Below are 19219 nucleotides of genomic sequence, written 5' to 3'. Positions count from 1 at the left end.
TGTAACTTCCTAGATGGCTATTCTAGAGGAGCAGAGGAATAACTGATGTTTACACTCGGGATTTTATGCCTGATAACATGGAATTATACATTAGATGCATCATCATAGTACCTGGCTTATTGTAGTTCCAAACATACATGCACACTTTCAAGATTGGCGGATAAGATAGTATGTACGTGCTGTGCTGTATCTAGTAACTATGTAATGGAGGGATCGTTCAATATATTCAAGACCCTGCAAAGCCAAAGCATCTTTTTTATATTATCTCAATATCCTGACCTCCCAAGTAGATGACTTTTGGTACTCTCTTGAAAACTGAACTATAAAACAATAACTTGGAACCTATGGTTATATTAGAGCCGCCAGACAGTCACATGCGTAACAACGTGACCCAGATTACTTCTTATCCCAGATCCCCCGAACTACAAACAAACACTTGAGAGACTTGACTTCTACTAAATAACCAAAGCTATAAAACTCCATCCACCACAGTTCAACCCTCATCTACCTACCTACATTCATAACTCTATCAACGACTACAAGAAAATCCGATGCGTCCCCTCACCCACCTCCCCCTTCTCACGCTCCCTCTCCTCTCCAGCGCCCTACCCAAAACCCAGACGTCCGAACTCACCCCTCTCCCCCTCGTAATATGGCACGGCCTAGGCGATGACTACCTCCGTGACGGGATGAAAGAGATCGCCGCGTACGCGGAAAAGGCCAACCCAGGCACCTACGTACACCTCATCCACCTAGGCGACAGCAGCAACAGCGACCGCCAAGCCACCTTCCTCGGCAACGTGACGGAACAAATCTCCAGCGTGTGCGAGCAGCTCGCGTCAGAGCCGATCCTGTCATCTGCGCCAGCAGTCAACGCGCTGGGGTTCTCACAGGGCGGCCAGTTCCTCCGCGCCTACGTCGAGCGATGCAATAACCCGCCGATCCGGAACCTCGTGACCTTCGGCAGCCAGCATAACGGCATCGCTGAATTCCAGGAGTGTTCCTGGGGTGACTGGGTGTGTCGGGGTGCGGAGGCGCTGCTGCGTGCCGGGCGCTGGTCGAGTTTCGTGCAGTCGCGGTTCGTGCCGGCGCAGTATTTCAGGGACCCCGAGGACCTGGAGCTGTATTTGGAGAATAGCAATTTCTTGGCGGATGTCAATAACGAGCGTGAGGTGAAGAATGAGACGTACCGGGAGAATATGCTGCGGTTGAATCGGTTTGCGATGTTTCTGTTTGAGGATGATACAGTCGTGCATCCGAAAGAGAGCGCGTGGTTTGCGGAGGTGAATGTAACGACTGGGGACGTAACGTCGCTTCAGGAGCGGGCGATTTATACCGAGGATTGGCTGGGCTTGAAGGAATTGGATGAACAGGGGAAGTTGGAGTTCAAAACTATTCCGGGCCAGCATATGCAGTTTTCGGATGATGTCTTGGATGATGTCTTCCGAGAGTACTTTGGGCCTGTGGAGGTCGATCTTCCACCGAGTTATGTGCTTGTGAACCAGGCCGGTTACAATTAATCAGGGAGCTGTAGTTACTGAGTACCTATTCAATTCTTCTGCGGCTTGTATACCCAATACTGGGATATAGATTATCCCTAGGGCGCCTAATTAACTAACTGTATGTTTGCTAGGCTTTTCAAATGATATTCAGTACATAGATAAATACATGTCACCCCGCCTTGATAATGCCCTTCATTCCCTTCGCCATCCCACTCTGATAGAACGGTGAATCCAGTTGTATAAGTTAATCAAGATATTGGGGGTGTACAGCATAGAACCGAAGGATAGAAATGACAACAGCTAAAGAACAGATTGGGTACAAATCTATGAAATCGCTGGATACTAAGCCATGTGACCAGGTCGACAGTGAAAGAACCAAAGCACAAATGAAATTCTAAGGGTGCATAGAGCACAGTGAATGGAATCCCGTAGCTTTCCAACAAACTAGGGGGGGGGGGGGGGGGGGGGAAGAAATAAAACTCAAGAAATATGTGCATAGGCTTCGACAAAAAGGGTAAAACATGATTGCTTGATAAAAGGGCCGATAACCTCAAGAAAAATGATGAATAAGATGAAGGAGAATGAAATAAACAGGCGAGGAAAGAAATCGTACAAGTCTGCCTAGTAAGGTGGACGGCCGATTCCCCCTGTTGCCCGGCGTCGGTAGGAGGGACTTCGGCCAGGAGGAGGTCCAGACTCGGCGTTTGCAGGTGACAGGAATCCATCAAGAAGCTTCTGTAAATCGCGTCGTTGTGCCGTGTCTTCCACTTCATGCATGCCATAGGCTTGGCCTCCAGGTCCACCATTAAGGGCCAGCCCTGGTATTTCTGCAGCGGCCGCAAGTCCGGCACTAGACCGACTCTTGTTTCTGTGCAGTGTCTTAGAATGAGCTGCAGCGGCCGCTGTTCCTAGTTTGCCATTAACGACGTGCTGTTTTCGCGAAGAGGGAGCAGTCGATGGCCGATCGACGGATGTCAGTGAGCGCTGAGAGTTGTTTGGAAACCCACCCGGAAGAGACAATTCGTGCGGGATTGGGGGTACAGGCGGTATACCATAGGAGGATGATCGGGACATTTGCGGCCCATGACGCCCATTTGTCATAAAAGCCTTAGGGGTTTCTGCCCCATCACCATACAGCGTTTCCTGTCCATCTCTCGTAGATGGGCGCCGGATTGACCCTCCGTCCATCTCAAACTCGGACGTTGAAAACCCGCTGACCATGCTCTCACTACTTGATGAGATGACACTACCATTTGAGGCGCCGATTCGGCCACGTAGAGGGCTTAGTCGTCGATCCTTATCTTGGATGTTCACAGAAAGTACACGCCTTAGTTCATTGACATGTACTGGTGACTCCCTGCTTGAGCTATGAACTGGTGTTTCTGGAGCTTCAGGGACGCTCATGCGGCGAGAATATTGCAGACCCGCTGCACCATAGGGTGTCGACGTGGGAGAAGTAGCCGTTGAAAGTGAGCTACCCCCGTTACCGTTGGTGTAGATGTGGTTGCGAAGGGGTACGGTTCCAGTCTTCGATCCGCTGAGGGACAAAGCTTCTGCCTTTTCCCTCTCGGCGGCTTCCAAGCATAGGGCTTTGGACCATGTAGACAACATCTGTTCTCTCACTGAAGCTGGGAGGAGATCGCATTGGTGGGGGTTTGCGGATGGTAGATTTCCAAGAACTGGCTTATCCAAATTTCGCGCCGGAGAGCCTGGTGGACTATACGCGGACATTGTATGGTTATATGATTCCTCAATTCGACGGACGAGCTCCTCAACGCCGCTCTTGAAAGGAATCAGCATCTTGGTATCTTTGGGGCTTTTGGTGATGGTTTGACGCTCCGTATCTTGGATAATGCTATCAAAACTGGCGAGAGAAAGGCCGATGCTATTTAGCCAGATACCACGACTTTTTCTTTGCTCGATTTCGGAGTGGATCTCTTTTCCAACTCTGTAGGTGTCCAAGTCAAAGTTCTCGGACAATGCCCATAGATATCCATACACCAAGCTCCCGATATTCACTTTTGCTGCGGGCGAAGTTAAGCTTTCCAGGGTAGCCAGGTCATCCTGAAGCCTCAAGGTCATCGGGAGCCCGAATCGCGCAGCATTCACACCAAGATTTTCAACCAGGCTGGCTAAAAGAAGATGAAGTATGCGGATTACTGTTTCCTCGGTTGGATATTGAAGCGCGACCTCGTAGACCGTCAAGTGGAGCAAACGGAGAAAATTCGACTGTGCCGCTATAATGGCTTTCTCCCTCTGGCGCGCTCCTGATCGTTTCCCAGTTTTCTCGGCAGTCTCTGGAGAGTCGCGTTTTGGTGACGTGTTTGCAGTTTTGTTAGAACTGTCTTTAACACGCAGATCAGTTCTATTTGTTTCCACCTTCAGCCAGTAAAGAAGTGCATCGACGTATGCGTATCGAACTTCTTTTTCTGGGTCTTGGAGGAGCCACTGCGTTCCTTCCCACACGTGAATACCAACGGGGTTTCTTGATTCAACACCGGCTGCCGCTATCGGCCGTTGGGAATTAGCCACAAGTAGGATATTTTTGATGGCTTTGAGAGCACAAATCTTGGCGCTAGCCAAGGAGAATGGCGCCAGATTTACCTCCCCAGTCAATGCTGTGGTATCCGCTTGATCGGGGCCTGATGCTTCCTGGTTATGCACAGGCCTAATCCGAGTTAGGATCGTTCTAATCATGTCAACAACCTGATCTCCATAATAAATGTGTGTTGTAAGATCTCCGATACATTTCTGGAGCAGTAACAGCAGTTGCTTTCTTTTGCGAGAAAGTGCCACATTCTCGCCGTAAGGGGCCTTTTCCTTTTCAGTAGACTGCTCATCCATGGTTCTCTCCATCGTTGGGGATATCAAGAACGACATGTATTGCATCAAACCTAGCAGGATGTCGATCACGCTAAGTCCGATCATGTTGACAGGAGACTTCAACAGCCAATCTATCACCTGGATGATTGTGAAGGCCTTGTCAAGGGCCTCCTCATTCGAGGGAATCTCGAAAAGAACCTCCATGGCGGCAGCCGAGATAATAAAACGGGCCTGAACGGGACACCATTTGGCTACGATTTCGATCAACGAAGTGGCCCAATTTCCATCGGAATCCAGTTCAAGAGGATGGGGATTTGATCGTTCCTTTCGAAGGATGAAGTCCAACACAATTTTGGTGGTGATGCGGATTTGCCCGCGGCTGCTGCCATTTACGATGATCTGTTCCAGGCAGCGAAAAGCAAGAAGCCTCATGTCCAAGTCAGCTTTCTTGTCCACATCGGCAACGGTCTGAGTTGCCAATGCCGGATCCCCTTCCGCCGTATCGATCGTCTGCACAGTGACAGAGCTGTATCTCCGCCGTGCCGCAGGGTCAGGTTCATGCCTTTCAGCTTCCTGAAGGTTGAATTCAAGCGACGCAAGCAGGTCGTCATCCCCATTGTACAGGTTTTCCAGAACAACGGGCAGAATGATTCTCAAAGAGTCTCCTCCATCTGTTGCCAACCCGGCCTCAGAACTAACCACGCCTTTTATGGCCCGCAGGCCCGCATTCTTCCACCGAATAGCCTGGGGAGGGCTCGGAACGACCTTAGACTGGGAAATTTGCTCCTCATCGGCGAAGCCCGCATATATACGGACGACCTCCCGGAACTGATTTGCAAAGTCTTGCTCTGCGGACAGAGCTGCCATATCCTGGTGCCGGCAGAAAGTCTCGAAAGTTGCAATGGAATCCTCGACCATAAAAATATCGCGGGAGCGTAAAACGGTTTCGATCACTGTCAACACCGACCGTGCGAAAATGGGTAGATCACGAGGAACCTTTTCGATGAGCGCGCTGAGGATTTGAAGCGTAACCTGGATATTTCTATGACAAGCATCAAAGATTAGTGGCGTTCCAACTTTCCTTGTGGTTTTCAACGAAATATGACTTCAACCCCTCGACTGCAACCTCCTCAGACTCACCCTATTTTACGACGCCAAACATCTCGAGCGGCCCTTTTTTCCAGGAAGGCGCTAACCTTCGGAAGCTTGCTGCGGCGTGTGCTGACATAGTAGAGGAGATAGGAAAGTTCGCTTGAATTGGGTTTAACATCCTGGACTCCTTTTTGATATTGCGGATAGCACTTGAGGACTAGGAGCTGATGTTTTGGTCGACATTTTTGGCGTACACCCTCCATGGTGCTGACGAATTGGCCACCCGAGAACGCGGGTGGTGAAGATACTTAAGATTACAAAACAGGAAAGAAAGAAAGTGGCCGGATTGTAGACTATCCTTAGGTATCGACCTAAGGACTGCGAAAGAAAGAAATAAACGAAGGCAAGGGAAAAGAAGGAGCGTGTGAGTTTAGGTGAAGGGTTGGAGAACCATGAGGAGCGGATTGAGGTCACGTCACAGCTGGCTGGAGTTGCCGTGGAGAATTCGCAAAGGAAGGAGATCTTGGTTAGGGTAATCAGCCAAGGTATGATAGAGCCATTGGATCAAGAGTTCTCAGGAGTGCAAGAGGGTGAGTTTGCACGAGGAGTTGATGGGAACTGGATGGCGACCAGAAAGGGGGGGATGTCAATTCGGGGGAGATGTTGGAGGCTCGAGGGATAACTCAATACAGGTACCTAAATTAAGCGGTTCTGTCAGCCGCGGGGAGTCGAGTGTGCGTGAACGTCGGCAGAATCTACGAGTCCGCCGTATCAGAATTGGTGATTATCTTTCGAGGAAATTAAGAGGAGAAAGAATCAATTAAATATAATCTTGGGGTTAAATTAGTGGGTAGACTATTAATTATTATTTCTAGAGTACAGAAAAATATTATCATGGGCTCTTATAGTTCACAGTGGGCCGCCTAGTGCTGGTTCCTTCCCCTTGCGATCCGATATCAAAGTAGTTTCTCACGAAAAAAGGCCATAAATAATCGCGCGGTCAACTGACACGGAACATTGAAAGAGGAACTTGATGCGAGAAACCTGGAAGAAATCGAGAATTTTCCAGAAAAGCCCCAATCACCAGAGGATATGCCAACGTTGGTTGTCGCGGAATGAACCTGGCCCGGATACATCCTCTCAGCGAGTCAACAAGACCATAGCGCATTTCGCGTGTTGCTCTCCAAGGTAGCCGATACCGTGGACCATCACAGGGGCCTACCTCGGTCACATATGATGCGCCCTGAGAGACCAAGGCCCAAAACCAGCGGTGTTAGTGCTCTCGACATTGACCTCACGATGATCAAGGCGTGCCAGCAAAGAATTACGAATAAATGCCCTAACGCGGGCATTGTATCCTCCTACAACCCTTTTGAAGGCGTGAAAAAAATCCTTCACTCCGTTGAAATTGTCTCATCCCAACTCCCAACCCAGAGTCACACCCAACAAAGGCCTTGGAACGGCATTGGTAGAATTGGTTTCCATTATAGACCGCAGATATCAAGTTTCGGGGTTATTATTTTCGGCATCGACCTGATTGCCCTGTTCCCCTTCTTGTTCCCCACCTTGGTCGTTGTTGAGGCCGATCCCCGCCAAACCTTCAATCACTTGAGGGCGGATGATGTCACGACGAAAAGTATCTTCTTGGAGAAGCTGTAGCGCACGTAAGGTTGCACCGGGATGGGTCAGAAACTGGGAATACTCAGGCGTCTTCCAGTAGGAGTAGAGGTAGGCAAGGTAGGCTGCAAAGGCTTTGGCGTCTGGATCTGAAGTGTCATCGTTCGCGTCACTCTCGTCATGCGAACTGGAGATTCCCAGAAGGGTTGGATAATTGACCGCGAGGTGTGATAAGTAGTAGGGGTTTGCTAGAGAGGAGACGAATTCAAGCTCGAGGGTGAATCGGGGATTTGTCAGAGTCGCGGGGGGTGGTTGTGAGTGATCTGGCTGTGGTTCGGCCATTGGCAATCTGCAGAGAGAGGCAAGATAGATGTACTTGCTTAAAGAAACGCAGATCAGTTGATAAGTCAATGAGGAATCGCTCAATTCTCCAAGAGGGGTGGAAGAGGAGACGTGTGAAATCTTGCGGAGTAGGGAAGAGAGAGACCGCTCTTGGTAAAGATGGTTCGCGCGGCCCCACCAAAACTCCATTCTCTATAGGGAGCCCGCCAATTGCCTAGGAACCCTGGGTAAGTATTGTGGAGGTGAACTAATCAACCCTTTCTTTAATAAATATATAAATATATGTATATACTTCATTTTATAGCCTGTTTTACTGTGATTTTTAAGTTCTAGGTCAAAAGCACACCGACAGAAGGTGAACACTAGGTATTTTTGTTGGGTTAAAAGGCAGGTTTACGTCTATAATATAATAGAATAGTATCTGCTACCTACTGCTACCTATGGAGCATTTATATAGGGGCAATTTCCCAGCTTTCTAAGTGAGTGGACACCCTCAAGGCTCAATAATCCAGAGACCGCTCATATGTTTCGGATTCTGGTAGAAATATTGACTTTCATGGGGACCTTGAGAAGAAAGATGCCTGCAGGAATCAAGATAAGCTTGGATGACAAGCTTTCTTTACAGTTAGCATTCTTTGACCTGTATGAAGCAAGTGGAACGTGAAGCCTGGGTACCTTGGATATACAAGATTTGACCCCAATAGGCTACATCAAGCTGACTCCGCAGTCAGAAATTCACTACCTAGGTAGCTAATTGTGCTGTATTGCTTGAGAATAACGAGCAGGGGCTCTGTGGGGAAGTGTATGATCATGCATAAAAGCTCTAGAATGATAATTGACAGGAATCGAAAATTAGCTCAAGGGCATACATTGTTATCGTGCCAATAAATATTTCTAGGAAATTAAGTACACACATGGCATATAAAACACATATAAAACAAACTTTCAACTCCAACTCAGTTGAGAGTATTGGTTATGTTGACATTAGTTCATTAGGTACCATAGCAGGTATCACTGTACGAGTCATGCTATAAGGTGATATAGTTCATTCACTGCAAGTCCCATCCTACTATGGAGTAGATTAATTATTGCCCCAGGGTGGGCGATGGACAAATCCTGTTCGGAGATTGGATAGAAGAAAAAGCAAGTATCTCATGATTGTGACAGAAATGCACACATGCCAGGGACTTCCAAAGGTACAATTCGGATCTTATGCAGGGTAAAACCGAGCAATTCTCACCTGAATCAGTGTTCGTATTCCAATCTTCCATGCATTAACCACTCCACTCGGAAGGAAGATGGTGAAAGGCAGTGGTTTTCCATTGTCACCTCCCGAGCCCGGCACGTGTAGAGCAGGATACTTGGCATGCTGGGCATCGCCAAGCCCACTGGAACCTTGGCACTGGGCATGACCCAATCCAAGCTTCATGGAATTCACCAGGTCTCTGCACGTGGAGAAGACTGGATATTCTCATTTGCTTCGAGGAATCATCTCTCGTGGTGTGTAGTATTTGCCAAGTCCGCTGGACAAAGAGCCCAGAGCATGGAGCATGGATGTGAGTGCTGCTTCGAGTGCCTGAGTGAGTGAGATATCGCCTGGTCAGATATGGGGAGCTCTCCGGTAGCTGCAATGGCTTTCTCGCTTATTGAGGGGAATAACAAATAAATAACGGAGTCTCACCCTCTCCTTCCCTTGTATTGTTGTCTTGTCGTGTATCCCATTGCCCGGTCTCACTGTCTTAGTGCAGCTCACTGATCAAGATGAGACCACTCTCGCTCGTCGGAGTGGCATTGTTTGCCTCTGGCACTGTTGCCCAATACTTCCAGCGTCTGGGCGGTTGTCCCACCCTGGGTTGTGTGTTCCCTCCCGACCAGTAAGTTCCCCTTACGCATGCAAGGGAAGCGATGAACATTGATTGACTTGCAATTGTGTCCCTTCAGGGCAGATTTCCTCCCTGGGCAATACTTCGATATCCGTCTTGAAGTCCACTCTCCTGTCAATGGATCTGAGGCACGTGCTGGTGTCCCCGATCCCAACTTCAAGTTCACTATCGCCAAAAAGGGCGGCAAGGCCGTGTCTGCCACCAAGTTCTTTGGCGTTGAAGAACCTAAACTCGAAGGCTGGAATTTTACATGGTACGAAGGTAGGATCGGGTCTTCCTTCTTATTTGGGTTGTATGGCAAAGGCTGAATGAATACAGACCTGTTCGCTGAGGATGCTGGAACCCCGTCCCTTGTCAACGTCACCTCCAAGGCCTACAGACGTGTCGCTCTTTACGAACCTGGCGAGTATGAAGCAACCTTGACCTACTATGGCCAGCAGAAGACTGTTGCCAACTGGCTTGTGCGTGATGTTCCCACCAAGCGACGTGCGAAGAACGTTATCCTCTTTGTTGGAGATGGAATGACCACCAACATGATCACTGCTGCGCGTCTGATTGCTCACCGCAGCATCAACGGAAAGTACATGACCAAGATGCAACTGGACAAGTTCCCCGTTCTCGGACACCAGATGACGCACTCGATGGATTCATTCATCACCGACTCTGCAAACTCGGCCAGCGCTCTGTATGGTGGCCACAAGACCACAGTCAATGCCCTGGGAGTGTATGTGGACTCCTCTAAAGATCCTTTCGATGATCCCAAGTTTGAGCTTCTGCCTGAAATCTTCCGTCGTCACCATCCTAATGCTGGAGTTGGTATCGTGTCAACCGCTTTCCTTGCCGATGCCACCCCCGGTGCTCTGACTGCCCACACTCGTAGTCGTGGTGAATATGACCATGTCATCAGCACCTTCCTCGAGGGCTTGACTGACTACGAGTGGACTAAATGGGAGGGTCCTGATGTCCTCTTCGGTGCCGGTGCCGAGAACTTTATCACGAGCGAGGATGCTCCACGGGATTATTATAAGCTCTTCGCTGACAAGGGCTACACGGTGAGCTTGAATAAGACCGCTCTGGAGGCCGCTTCCAGCAAGGAGAAGGCTCTTGGTGTCTTCACTCTTTCCAACCTGCCCACCTGGCTAGACCGCAATGTGTACCAGGCCAACCTGCAGAATCTGAGCAACTACCCCGATGGCTCTGGTCGGGATGCAGAGGATCTCCCCGGTCTGAAGGACATGACTCTCAAGGCCATTGATGTCCTCGACGCCCGCCACCGCAAGGAGGGCTGGTTCCTCATGTCCGAGGCCGCCAGTATCGACAAGCAGATGCACACCCTGGACTATGACCGTTCCCTTGGCGAGCTGCTGGAGCTAGACGACACTGTCCGCGCCACCATCGAGAAGCTTGCTCACCTCGGACAGCTCGAAGACACTCTGATCATCGTCACGGCAGACCACGGCCACGGATTCGACGTCACCGGCGCCGTCGATACGGAGTACTTCAACCAGCAGACGGATGACCGCGAGAAGCGCCGCGCAATCGGCATTTACGAGAACTCTGGACTGTCGCAGTACACCGTGGGCGGCCCCAACACCCTGCGCTACTCGGAAGGCGTCCACTTCCCGGCGCGCTGGGATCCGCGATACTCTCTACACGCCGGCACCGTGGCCTTCCCCGACCACCGGGAGAACTACCAGGTCCACAGCGAGGGACCCCGAACTCCGGCGGTTTCCCTCGACGGTAGCAAGCGCTACTACGCCAACTACAAGGATGCGGTGACTGGGTTCATGATTAACGGCACGCTGGCGCCCAATGCGGCGCAGGGCGTGCACTCGTTGACTGATGTCCCAGTGTTCGCGCGGGGACCTTGCCAGGAGCTCTTTGGCGGCGTGTACAACTCGGTTGACATCTTTTTCAACATGGCTGAATGCCTGGGATTGGCAGAGACGAAGCGGGGCGGTCATGGTAATTCCGGTAAACCCGGGAAACCGGGTCACTAGATCTTTTCCGATGGAGTACGGAGTAGTTAGTACGTAGTAGATGCATCTGCTCTTCCAGTTCCTACTCTTCCGATAAGTTTCTCTGAAGAGGAGGATCCGGAAGGGTATAATAATTACGACCAATTGATTTTCGATAACACATATATTACTCTGAATAAGAAGTCAAATTACTTTTTTTTTTTTTTTTTTAGCCCGTAGTACTCGGTACAGTACGTACTTGAGCTACATACGTATATACGGCGTATATGATAACATACAAAAGTCAGGCTACCGATTGTATTTCCAATGACGTATGTAATTGAGCATAACTAAAGGTAAAAAAAACCAAACAAGAAACTTGACAACTGAAAGAAAAGCACAAGAATCTCTCTCTATAATCAATGTTGATATGCCAAGGCTACTAGTATTTTACCAAGAGCAAACATTCCCCAGCAACGAGGTGCATAACTACCTAGGACCTACATATGTATCTCCATATCTGTAAGGTGGAATGAATCGTGAGGTACCAAAGATGGAAAATCCACGGGACAATCTAAATGCCAATGGATGGCTGGTGAATGAAGCAAAGCCAATGGAATCCATTCATTTTGATGTGAAAGAACAAGGGATAATTTACGGAATCTATCCTCAATATGGAGTACTGGTAAAAATACAGTGGCTGGAGAATCAGAAGAATCTTCGATGAGGAGTGAACCAAGTTCATAGTTAGGTAGTACGTGTTGTTACAATTTCATGGATGCCTGCAGATGATTTCGTTAGAATAGATCCGTGTGTACGGAGTATACGTACTTGTAGTGAGAATAGCGCGAAGTTATTATCCCCTGGGTTCAAATGGATTTGTCGATCTTGACAAGATCATCAAGTTACCTAGGTAGTTACTGTAAGATCTTAATCCTCTTTCATGAACCTCGACTTCTCTCTTCTCTCTGTTTGTTTCCCTCTCCCATTGGATTGATTTCCTTCTCCACTCCGTCCGACCTCCCAAGTCTGGTAATTTCTCTCTCCTTGACGGGCCACGACGATCGCTATTCCTCTTCCTTCTCTTTCTCTCTTCTTTTAATTTGATTCACACTGGTCGTCTGAATTCAGTTTGTCCCGTGTTGTGTTCCTCTCCTCTCCCCCCTTTCGAGCGCCTCCAACGTCTCCTTCCCCCCCTCTACACCCACCTTCTTCCTCTTCCTCTTCTCTTCCCTCTCTCTTCCCTCTCTCTTCCCTCTCTCTTTCTTTTGCGCTCCATCAACCATTAGTATCAAAGGGAGAACCTGAAAGAAGAAGAGAGAGATCAAAAAAAGGCCGTAATCTATCCTATCAGGCAATCCAAATCCCCCCCCCCCCAAAAAAAAAAAAAAAGACCCCGCCACGTTCTCCCCCGGTTTGATTCTCTTGCTTAATTTCCTTCCCTCCCCCCCCTCCAATTATCGACCGTGTGTCTCCTCTCCTCCTCATCCACATCCGCGGCATCGCTGTTTCACTGTCACTCTGGCTCACGGGCTAGTTTTGCCGCTTGCTGTCGATTCTTCCTGACAATCGGTGGCTCCTTTGTCCTTTTTCTGATTATCACCCCTTTGTGGTCTTTCTTTTTATGATCTCCCCTTTGTCTCCCCAATCATCTTCTTCGAGTCGTCCTTAGTCGTATGCCATCATCAACATGAATGCCTCTCAGCAACCAACAGCTTTCTCCTATCCTTTCCCGCCCGGCGTCTCGCTGGGTCCGCCAGGTGCGTCATCCGTTTGATATCTCCTTGTTCCCCTGCTCTGCTCAACCTGATTCACCCTCGTCGCTTGCTGTCTGTTTCATCTCGGGCGGGTCCTCCCTGAACCCAAGATTGCGATCGGTTCACCGATGGTGTATTTGACTCAATTCATCGCCCGACTCGATCGCTTTCCTACAAGAAAACTAATCTCATGGTCTTTTTTTTTTTTTTTTTCGCCCGCTTTCTAGTCTCCCCTGTCAGTCAAACCAATCCGCACTTGTCGGTTAACCTGGGCTCCAACAATCCCTTTCGCAGCCGTGCCCTGTCCCCGTCCAGTTCCATTACCTCAGGCGGCAGACCAGAACGTCCGAAGTCTACGAATCCCTTTCTCGATGATACCGATCCAATGTCGCCACAGTCTGCACCAGTAGGATCAGTGGGGTCGCCTCAGGATATGACCCAGAACACGCGCGATCTTTTTGTACGTTCCCTACCCCTTTTTGTTTTTCGCTGCTGCTGCTGCTGCTGCTGCTGCCCCTTCTTTTTTGGGACCAGTCTGACCGATCGCCATGCTTTGGATTTCACAGGAAAGTCTGTCTTTGAACCCAGATCCCAAGAGCAACGCCTCTCGACCAGCGCCGCCACGCCCGGAGAAGCCTTCCAACAGCCGCCCGCCTCGACCGACCCGGGACACTTCCGAGGCACGATCCAAGGATCCTTTGGATATCTTTGCGGATCCACCAAGCATGTCGAAACCTAGCGGATCGCGGCCCCGAGATCGAGAAAGACGTCCACGTCGCAACTCAGAATCGTCAGTGATGGAGCGGACCCCAAAGCTCCTTGATGAGGACGATGAGAAAAAAAGACGCGAGAGACGGCGACGCGAGCGCGAGGCTCGTCAGCGCGATGGCAAGTCCCGCTCTAGGCGACCTACCTATGAGCTTGATATCATCGATAAACTGGATGTGACCAGCATTTACGGCACAGGAAGTAAGTATCTTGAAATATAGACTGGGAAGAAGGTTGCTCCTAACATTTTGGCTTCCTAGTGTTCCACCACGACGGTCCTTTCGACGCCTGCAATCCCAACCGTAATCGCAAAGGCTTGCGCACTGCCCCCATGCAAGCATTCCCTAAAGATTCATCCAATATGGCTTTGGGAGGCTCAGGACCAAACAATCAGAACATCGATCTGAATTTGTTCCACGGAACCGCGCAGGAAGGATACAATGACTTTGCTTTGTCAGGTTCGGCTGCAGATAGTCGCAAAACAGAAGGGGCTAACTTTGATCCGGGCTCTCGCATCGACCCGGTCCACGGCGCTGAAAGTCTGGGGCTAGGTACCAGTACTTTCTTGGAAGGCACCCCTGCTAGTCGTCTGGCTATCAAGGAGCTAGAAACAGAACAGCAGAATGCCTTCAACAACAACGCGAATCTTCAGCGCAAGAAGAGTTTGGCTCAAAGAATCCGGGGAATCAACCGCCCGCCAGGTGCCGGTCGAGTGGTTTCTCCACAAGCCGCCTACCGTGCTCCAGTCTCTCCTCCCACTTCGACTTCTCCGCGTAATGAAAAGAACCCATTTTTCCAGGACTATGATGATGCCTGGGATAAGAAAGGGACTCGAATCAGCTCCGTCGAGGAATCCAGAGTTGTTGATGGTGGGCGCGTTCGTTCATCGAGTAGCCCTAAGCAGACGACGGGTCTGGAGCGAAGGTTCACAAACGAGCGGGGCAATACCGCCTTCGACGATGGCAAAGCGAATGGAGGTGGCTTTATCAACCGGATGAAGAGTTTACGGAAGCCCCGCCCGGAGAGGCGGATCAGTAACGACTGAGTTGCCGACTGTTACCTTTTTTTTTTTTTTTTTTTTTTTTTTTTTCTCTTTTGCTTGATTGTATCGATATAATTGATGGAAGGGGAAGGTGATGAATTGGTAGGAGGAGCCCAATGGAAGCACTGAGGAAAACCCCCTCGAGACCCTGATCTCCCCACCAAAAAGCTTGCAGTGTATGGTAGTATCAGGATACTCTTGTGCTGGGGTGAATTGCTCTATATCAGAACCATTTTGTGAGGGTCTGCGGATGTCTGATCGTCAATACCTTGAAGGAACCATCTATCTGTCATTAGTAGTGGTCTTAAACGCACCACCATGGACTCTGGAACGGGGATGAGGTGGTTGGTCACTGGTGGTGGACAGCAACTTTTTTCATCCCCCCCTTCCCCCCTTTTTTTCTCTCTCTCGATATTGTACACAGCGCACTGGATGCCAAGGGATTTGGCGTTAGCTGAGGTTAAGTTACTACAGCCCTTTATTTTATTTGACCTCTGAGGATAATATCCATTCAATGCATCGTTATTTAGTTGCTTTGCTTTCATACCACCCAGTAGGCTAAGGTCTTGGTAGCAATCAATCTATAACTGCCTATATATATATATATATATACTATATTATATACTGAGGTCATTTCTATCAACCGCATAGTTAGTACGGAGTAGAACAGGTCAAATCTTGTACCTCTACTCTAAACTTGAACTCCCTATAACCCTCTCACTACATTCATATTCCCATCTAAGCTGAAACACATACAGCAACAGAACAATCCGCCCACTAACTAACTAAGATCCAACCAAGCATTTAGCTAGTTAGCCACTCACTCACTCACTCACTCACTCAGTCATTCATAACTAGGAGAATCAACCACAACAAGAAACAGAAAGAAAAGGGAAGCAATGCTATGTTTCTAATCCTATCCTAGACAATCATGACACGAAAGAAAAAGAGATCGAGGCAATGCCACCTCTGCCCCTGTACAACGGTACTAATCGCCAACCCAACCCAACCCAACCCAACCCCCAAGGTAAAATAATAAAGAGTTAAACACAGAGAGAACTAGTAGAAGCAGCAGCAGGCAAATCCGTCCATCCCATCCCATCGCGTGCCGGCAGTAAGTCACGAGTTGAATTATTTATCAATCAACCGGCAAAAAAAAAAAAAAAAAAAAATAAGCGAAAAGAAGCATCAAGAACGTTCAGAGGTATGCAAGGTAAGGTAGTGTAGTGGTAGCTATTTTTAGAGAAGCTAAAAAAAAAAAAACATGTTCCCTTCGTCTTCATCTTGATCGTCACTGATGAGGAGGGTAAAAAAAAAAAAAAAAAAAAAAAAATAATGAATAAATAAATAAATAAAAAGAGAAAGGAGGAGAGAAAGAGAACTACTACTACGCCCGCTGGGAGAACCGACGTAGATCGAATGGGTTCGGGGCCGGGATGCCGGCTTTGCGCTTGGATAGGGGCTTGGGTCTGGAGAGGGTGTATCTGAGAGCGGGTTAGTATACAGAGGGATAGATTGAGATGGATGGGACGGAACGTACTTGGCAAAAGCCCTCGAGAGAGCTTTCTTGCAGCTGATCTTTTGACTGCCGATGAAGGAGTCCACGGTCACTGCAATGGCGCGGTCGATGTCCTGTGCAGAGCAATACTCCGAGAGACGCATTTTGCAGAAAGCCTCGGCGATACGCATGATAGCTTCGAGGTGACGGACCTATGCAGTGTGTGTGTTAAGCCTGTGTATTTGGGTGTAGGATTTAGAAAAGAGGTACGCACAGTAATAGGGTACGCTCCTGTCGCAAGAGACTCCCGTCTCATGTCCGCGAACAGCCGCGCAACCTTATCTTGGTCGATTTGGTAGAGTTTCGGGTGGCAGTGCTCGCGAGCGTAGAGAATGTATTTGCGGAGAAGCCCCTGGGGAATTTCGCCTTCCTTTTCATCTTCCTCTTTGGTGTTGGCGGCTTCACGGGCCTCCACTTCCTCTGGACGCAGAGCGAGGCGGTTGCCCTCCTCGTCGACACGATAGCCCTCTTCATCAACGCGTTCACCATCTGTGTTGATCAGCTTTCCGGTCTCGTCTTTCAGAGGCTTGGTGGGGTTTGCGCGGTGGTGAGATTCCACCACAAAGCTGGCCAGTCGCTCGTCCTCGCTTGGGTCGACTAGATCGCGCACAACGCAGAGGATGTCAAAACGAGACAGGATGGGTTCCGTGAGCTGAACATTTTGGGAGAACGGAGCACTGCTGTTGTACCGGCCACCGATAGGGTTGGCGGCAGCAACTACGGCACAGCGGGCTTGCAGGGTCGTTACGATACCTGCTTTGGAAATGGAAATGGTCTGCTGCTCCATAGCTTCGTGGATGGAGGTTCGATCTTGGTCGTTCATCTTGTCAAACTCGTCGATAAGACAGGTGCCGCGATCTGCCAGCACCAGGGCTCCTCCCTCCAGCGTCCATTCGCTAGTCAAAGGGTCGCGACGAACACTGGCCGTCAAACCAACAGCACTTGCTCCTTGACCTGTAGCAAAGACTGCACGGTGGGCTGTCTTCTCGACATACTTGAGAATCTGAGACTTGGCTGTACCCGGGTCACCTAGCAGGAGAACATTGATATCTCCACGAATTGACATCTTGCCCTGAGCCTCCTTGCTGACTCCACCAAAGAGGGAGAGAGCAACGGCAGTCTTGACATCTTGATGACCGTAGATACTGGGTGCCACTGAGCGGACGATTTTATCAACAATATCTGGGTCGCGCGATAGAGCACGGATCTCACGCTCATCTTCTTCCGTCAAGTGGAAACCAGCCAGCTGGTCGTGTGACTTGACAACGTAGTTAGCCTCAATAATCGTCGCAAAGACAGGAAATCCGTTCTTATTGTTGAGTTGCGCGTCATAGCTGTTGCGATATATACCGGTAACTTCAATTTCATCACCCGGTTTGGCCGAGTCGATGAGATCGGCAAGAAGAATCACCTCGCGCTGTCTGGGCAGACGTCCGGCGGGGACTGATCCGGGAGATTCTTGCAGAGTAAGTTTCTGGTAGTTCCTGTACACTGTCTTCTCCGAATTTACAGTGAACGGTCCTTTAGACTGGCAGTTTTGGCAGTAGGAGATCTTCACTTCGGAGCTGCTCTCCTGCTGGAAAGGGCCCAGCGTGATGTTGCACTTCTGGCAAATGAACATCACATATTTCAGCTGTGGGAACACACCCGTCCGGCGGGTGACGACTCCACTGACACGGACAAGGCAGTTCAAATGGGACTGGCGCAGTTGTCGAAGGGTATAAACAATCGGAAGATCGGTAATGCGGACATGAATCTCGTTGTGAATGTCATGATATTGTGGGTAGTGGAAGAGAGTGACATCCAGAGCGACCTGGTCGAAAACCTTGAGAACTTCGGTGGGTTCGTTGGCAAGGAAGTACCCCAGAACAGCCTTGGTGCTGCTCAAGTGGGTGTAGGAGACTTCAAGAGAGGCAGAGTTCACCTCACCAAGAGTTTTAATTTTGTTTCCGTAGACCGAAGAACCTGTGGGGTCGGTAAATTCTGTGAGGAAAGCTTTGAATTCACGGTAGATGGATCGGAGGACTTGAGGTTGGAGGACCCAGTCGGTGATGTTGGATGATTTGACGTCGACCAATTCCTCAAGCGTGAGCTCTTCTAAGCCATCGTCGACCATCTCGATATCGTCCCGGTCCTCGTCGTAGTGGTGTCTGCGTCTGCGTGGTTGGCGAGTGAGATCAATGTCTCCTTCCTCGTCATCTTGCAGGAAAGCCGCGGGCATCCGGCGGCGACGGTCCAATTCACGGTCCCTCCTATCCAGGCGGGCTTCTAGTTCACGACGGGCGCTGATGTCGAGTTCTTCTTGGTCGTCATCGTCATCGATGTATCGTCCTCTATAGCGATCTTTTTTTAAATGGTGGTAATCTCTGTCATAATTATCACCGAAGAGATCAATCCCGTCTTCATCCTCCGCCATCTCCTCAATGTCATCAATATCAAGCTCGGCTTCCTCATCTCGCTCATCCTCATCGTCATCGAATGGCAGCATAGGAGGGGACGAGGGGGGGGCTAGGTAGAGAGCGTTAGCGCAAACAATTCCAGCTTGTCATCTTGGGCTCATTGGGACTTACGGCTGGAGGGAGGAGCAACCGACATAGCATCATCATCGGGTTCTCTTGATCTTTTACGCCTGCTCAGATTTCCCAAGCCGCGGTTTGCAGCAGAAGTGCTGGGACGGAGGGGTGAACTGCAAACACAAGGAGTTAGCACTCAAACTTAGGAAACGATCAAGATAAAGGGGATGAAACAGCATACCTCATTTTGTATGTGTTTTGTGTTCAGTCGTGCAATTCAACTGAAGAGTGAACAGACCGAAGCAAAATCACACTGACGAAGCTGTTTTTTTGCGTTGCTAGGAGAGGGATCCAGCGAAGGGGA

General features: G+C 49.5%; 6 protein-coding genes across 6 annotated transcripts; 3 read left to right on the top strand and 3 right to left on the bottom strand.

Annotated features, from left to right (window-relative positions):
• The first annotated feature begins 407 nt into the window (after positions 1–407).
• On the top strand, positions 408–1881 carry P175DRAFT_0500416 (palmitoyl-protein thioesterase family protein). The gene has a single exon (XM_040896951.1). It carries the CDS (start codon positions 552–554, stop codon positions 1518–1520), a length of 969 nt encoding a protein of 322 aa, XP_040752915.1. The 5' UTR covers positions 408–551; the 3' UTR covers positions 1521–1881.
• Positions 1882–1950: 69 nt separating this feature from the next.
• Positions 1951–6075, bottom strand: P175DRAFT_0515650 (uncharacterized protein). The gene is made up of 2 exons (XM_040898869.1): positions 5466–6075; positions 1951–5367 (listed from the first exon to the last, which is right to left on the bottom strand). The coding sequence occupies exons 1-2, from the start codon at positions 5678–5680 to the stop codon at positions 2124–2126; spliced, it is 3459 nt and encodes a 1152-aa protein (XP_040752914.1). The 5' UTR covers positions 5681–6075; the 3' UTR covers positions 1951–2123.
• Positions 6076–6917: 842 nt separating this feature from the next.
• On the bottom strand, positions 6918–7376 carry P175DRAFT_0435680 (mediator of RNA polymerase II transcription subunit 31; the record flags this gene model as incomplete). The annotated part of the gene is made up of 1 exon (XM_040893749.1): positions 6918–7376. The coding sequence occupies one exon, from the start codon at positions 7374–7376 to the stop codon at positions 6918–6920; it is 459 nt and encodes a 152-aa protein (XP_040752913.1).
• Positions 7377–9137: 1761 nt separating this feature from the next.
• Positions 9138–11418, top strand: P175DRAFT_0476756 (alkaline phosphatase; the record flags this gene model as incomplete). The annotated part of the gene is made up of 3 exons (XM_040895292.1): positions 9138–9250; positions 9318–9520; positions 9578–11418. 3 exons carry the CDS (start codon positions 9138–9140, stop codon positions 11257–11259), a joined length of 1998 nt encoding a protein of 665 aa, XP_040752912.1. The 3' UTR covers positions 11260–11418.
• Positions 11419–12620: 1202 nt separating this feature from the next.
• P175DRAFT_0500413 (uncharacterized protein) lies at positions 12621–14839 on the top strand. The gene is made up of 4 exons (XM_040896950.1): positions 12621–12977; positions 13202–13434; positions 13541–13943; positions 14003–14839. Exons 1-4 carry the CDS (start codon positions 12908–12910, stop codon positions 14785–14787), a joined length of 1491 nt encoding a protein of 496 aa, XP_040752911.1. The 5' UTR covers positions 12621–12907; the 3' UTR covers positions 14788–14839.
• Positions 14840–16145: 1306 nt separating this feature from the next.
• On the bottom strand, positions 16146–19152 carry P175DRAFT_0476751 (MCM DNA helicase complex subunit MCM2). The gene is made up of 5 exons (XM_040895291.1): positions 19097–19152; positions 18913–19028; positions 16557–18850; positions 16325–16494; positions 16146–16268 (listed from the first exon to the last, which is right to left on the bottom strand). The coding sequence occupies exons 1-5, from the start codon at positions 19099–19101 to the stop codon at positions 16172–16174; spliced, it is 2682 nt and encodes an 893-aa protein (XP_040752910.1). The 5' UTR covers positions 19102–19152; the 3' UTR covers positions 16146–16171.
• Between the last annotated feature and the right edge of the window lie 67 nt (positions 19153–19219).

This window comes from Aspergillus ochraceoroseus (genome assembly GCF_002846915.1).
Source record: "Aspergillus ochraceoroseus IBT 24754 chromosome Unknown P175scaffold_3, whole genome shotgun sequence".
NCBI lineage: Eukaryota > Fungi > Ascomycota > Eurotiomycetes > Eurotiales > Aspergillaceae > Aspergillus > Aspergillus ochraceoroseus.
This window is presented reverse-complemented; position numbering and strand designations above follow the sequence as displayed.

What these genes read in the sequence shown, in the direction of transcription:
- P175DRAFT_0500416 (XM_040896951.1), top strand. Translation starts at nt 552, where the DNA reads ATGCGTCCCCTCACCCACCTCCCCCTTCTCACGCTCCCTCTCCTCTCC.
- P175DRAFT_0515650 (XM_040898869.1), bottom strand. Translation starts at nt 5,680, where the DNA reads ATGGAGGGTGTACGCCAAAAATGTCGACCAAAACATCAGCTCCTAGTC. An exon ending in GTTTGGCGTCGTAAAATAGG is followed by an intron (nt 5,368 to 5,465) that starts GTGAGTCTGAGG and finishes TGCTTGTCATAG; the next exon opens with AAATATCCAGGTTACGCTTC.
- P175DRAFT_0500413 (XM_040896950.1), top strand. Translation starts at nt 12,908, where the DNA reads ATGAATGCCTCTCAGCAACCAACAGCTTTCTCCTATCCTTTCCCGCCC. An exon ending in AGAACACGCGCGATCTTTTT is followed by an intron (nt 13,435 to 13,540) that starts GTACGTTCCCTA and finishes TGGATTTCACAG; the next exon opens with GAAAGTCTGTCTTTGAACCC. An exon ending in CAGCATTTACGGCACAGGAA is followed by an intron (nt 13,944 to 14,002) that starts GTAAGTATCTTG and finishes TTGGCTTCCTAG; the next exon opens with TGTTCCACCACGACGGTCCT.
- P175DRAFT_0476751 (XM_040895291.1), bottom strand. An exon ending in CAGGAGCGTACCCTATTACT is followed by an intron (nt 16,495 to 16,556) that starts GTGCGTACCTCT and finishes CACACTGCATAG; the next exon opens with GTCCGTCACCTCGAAGCTAT. An exon ending in CTCTCGAGGGCTTTTGCCAA is followed by an intron (nt 16,269 to 16,324) that starts GTACGTTCCGTC and finishes ACCCGCTCTCAG; the next exon opens with ATACACCCTCTCCAGACCCA.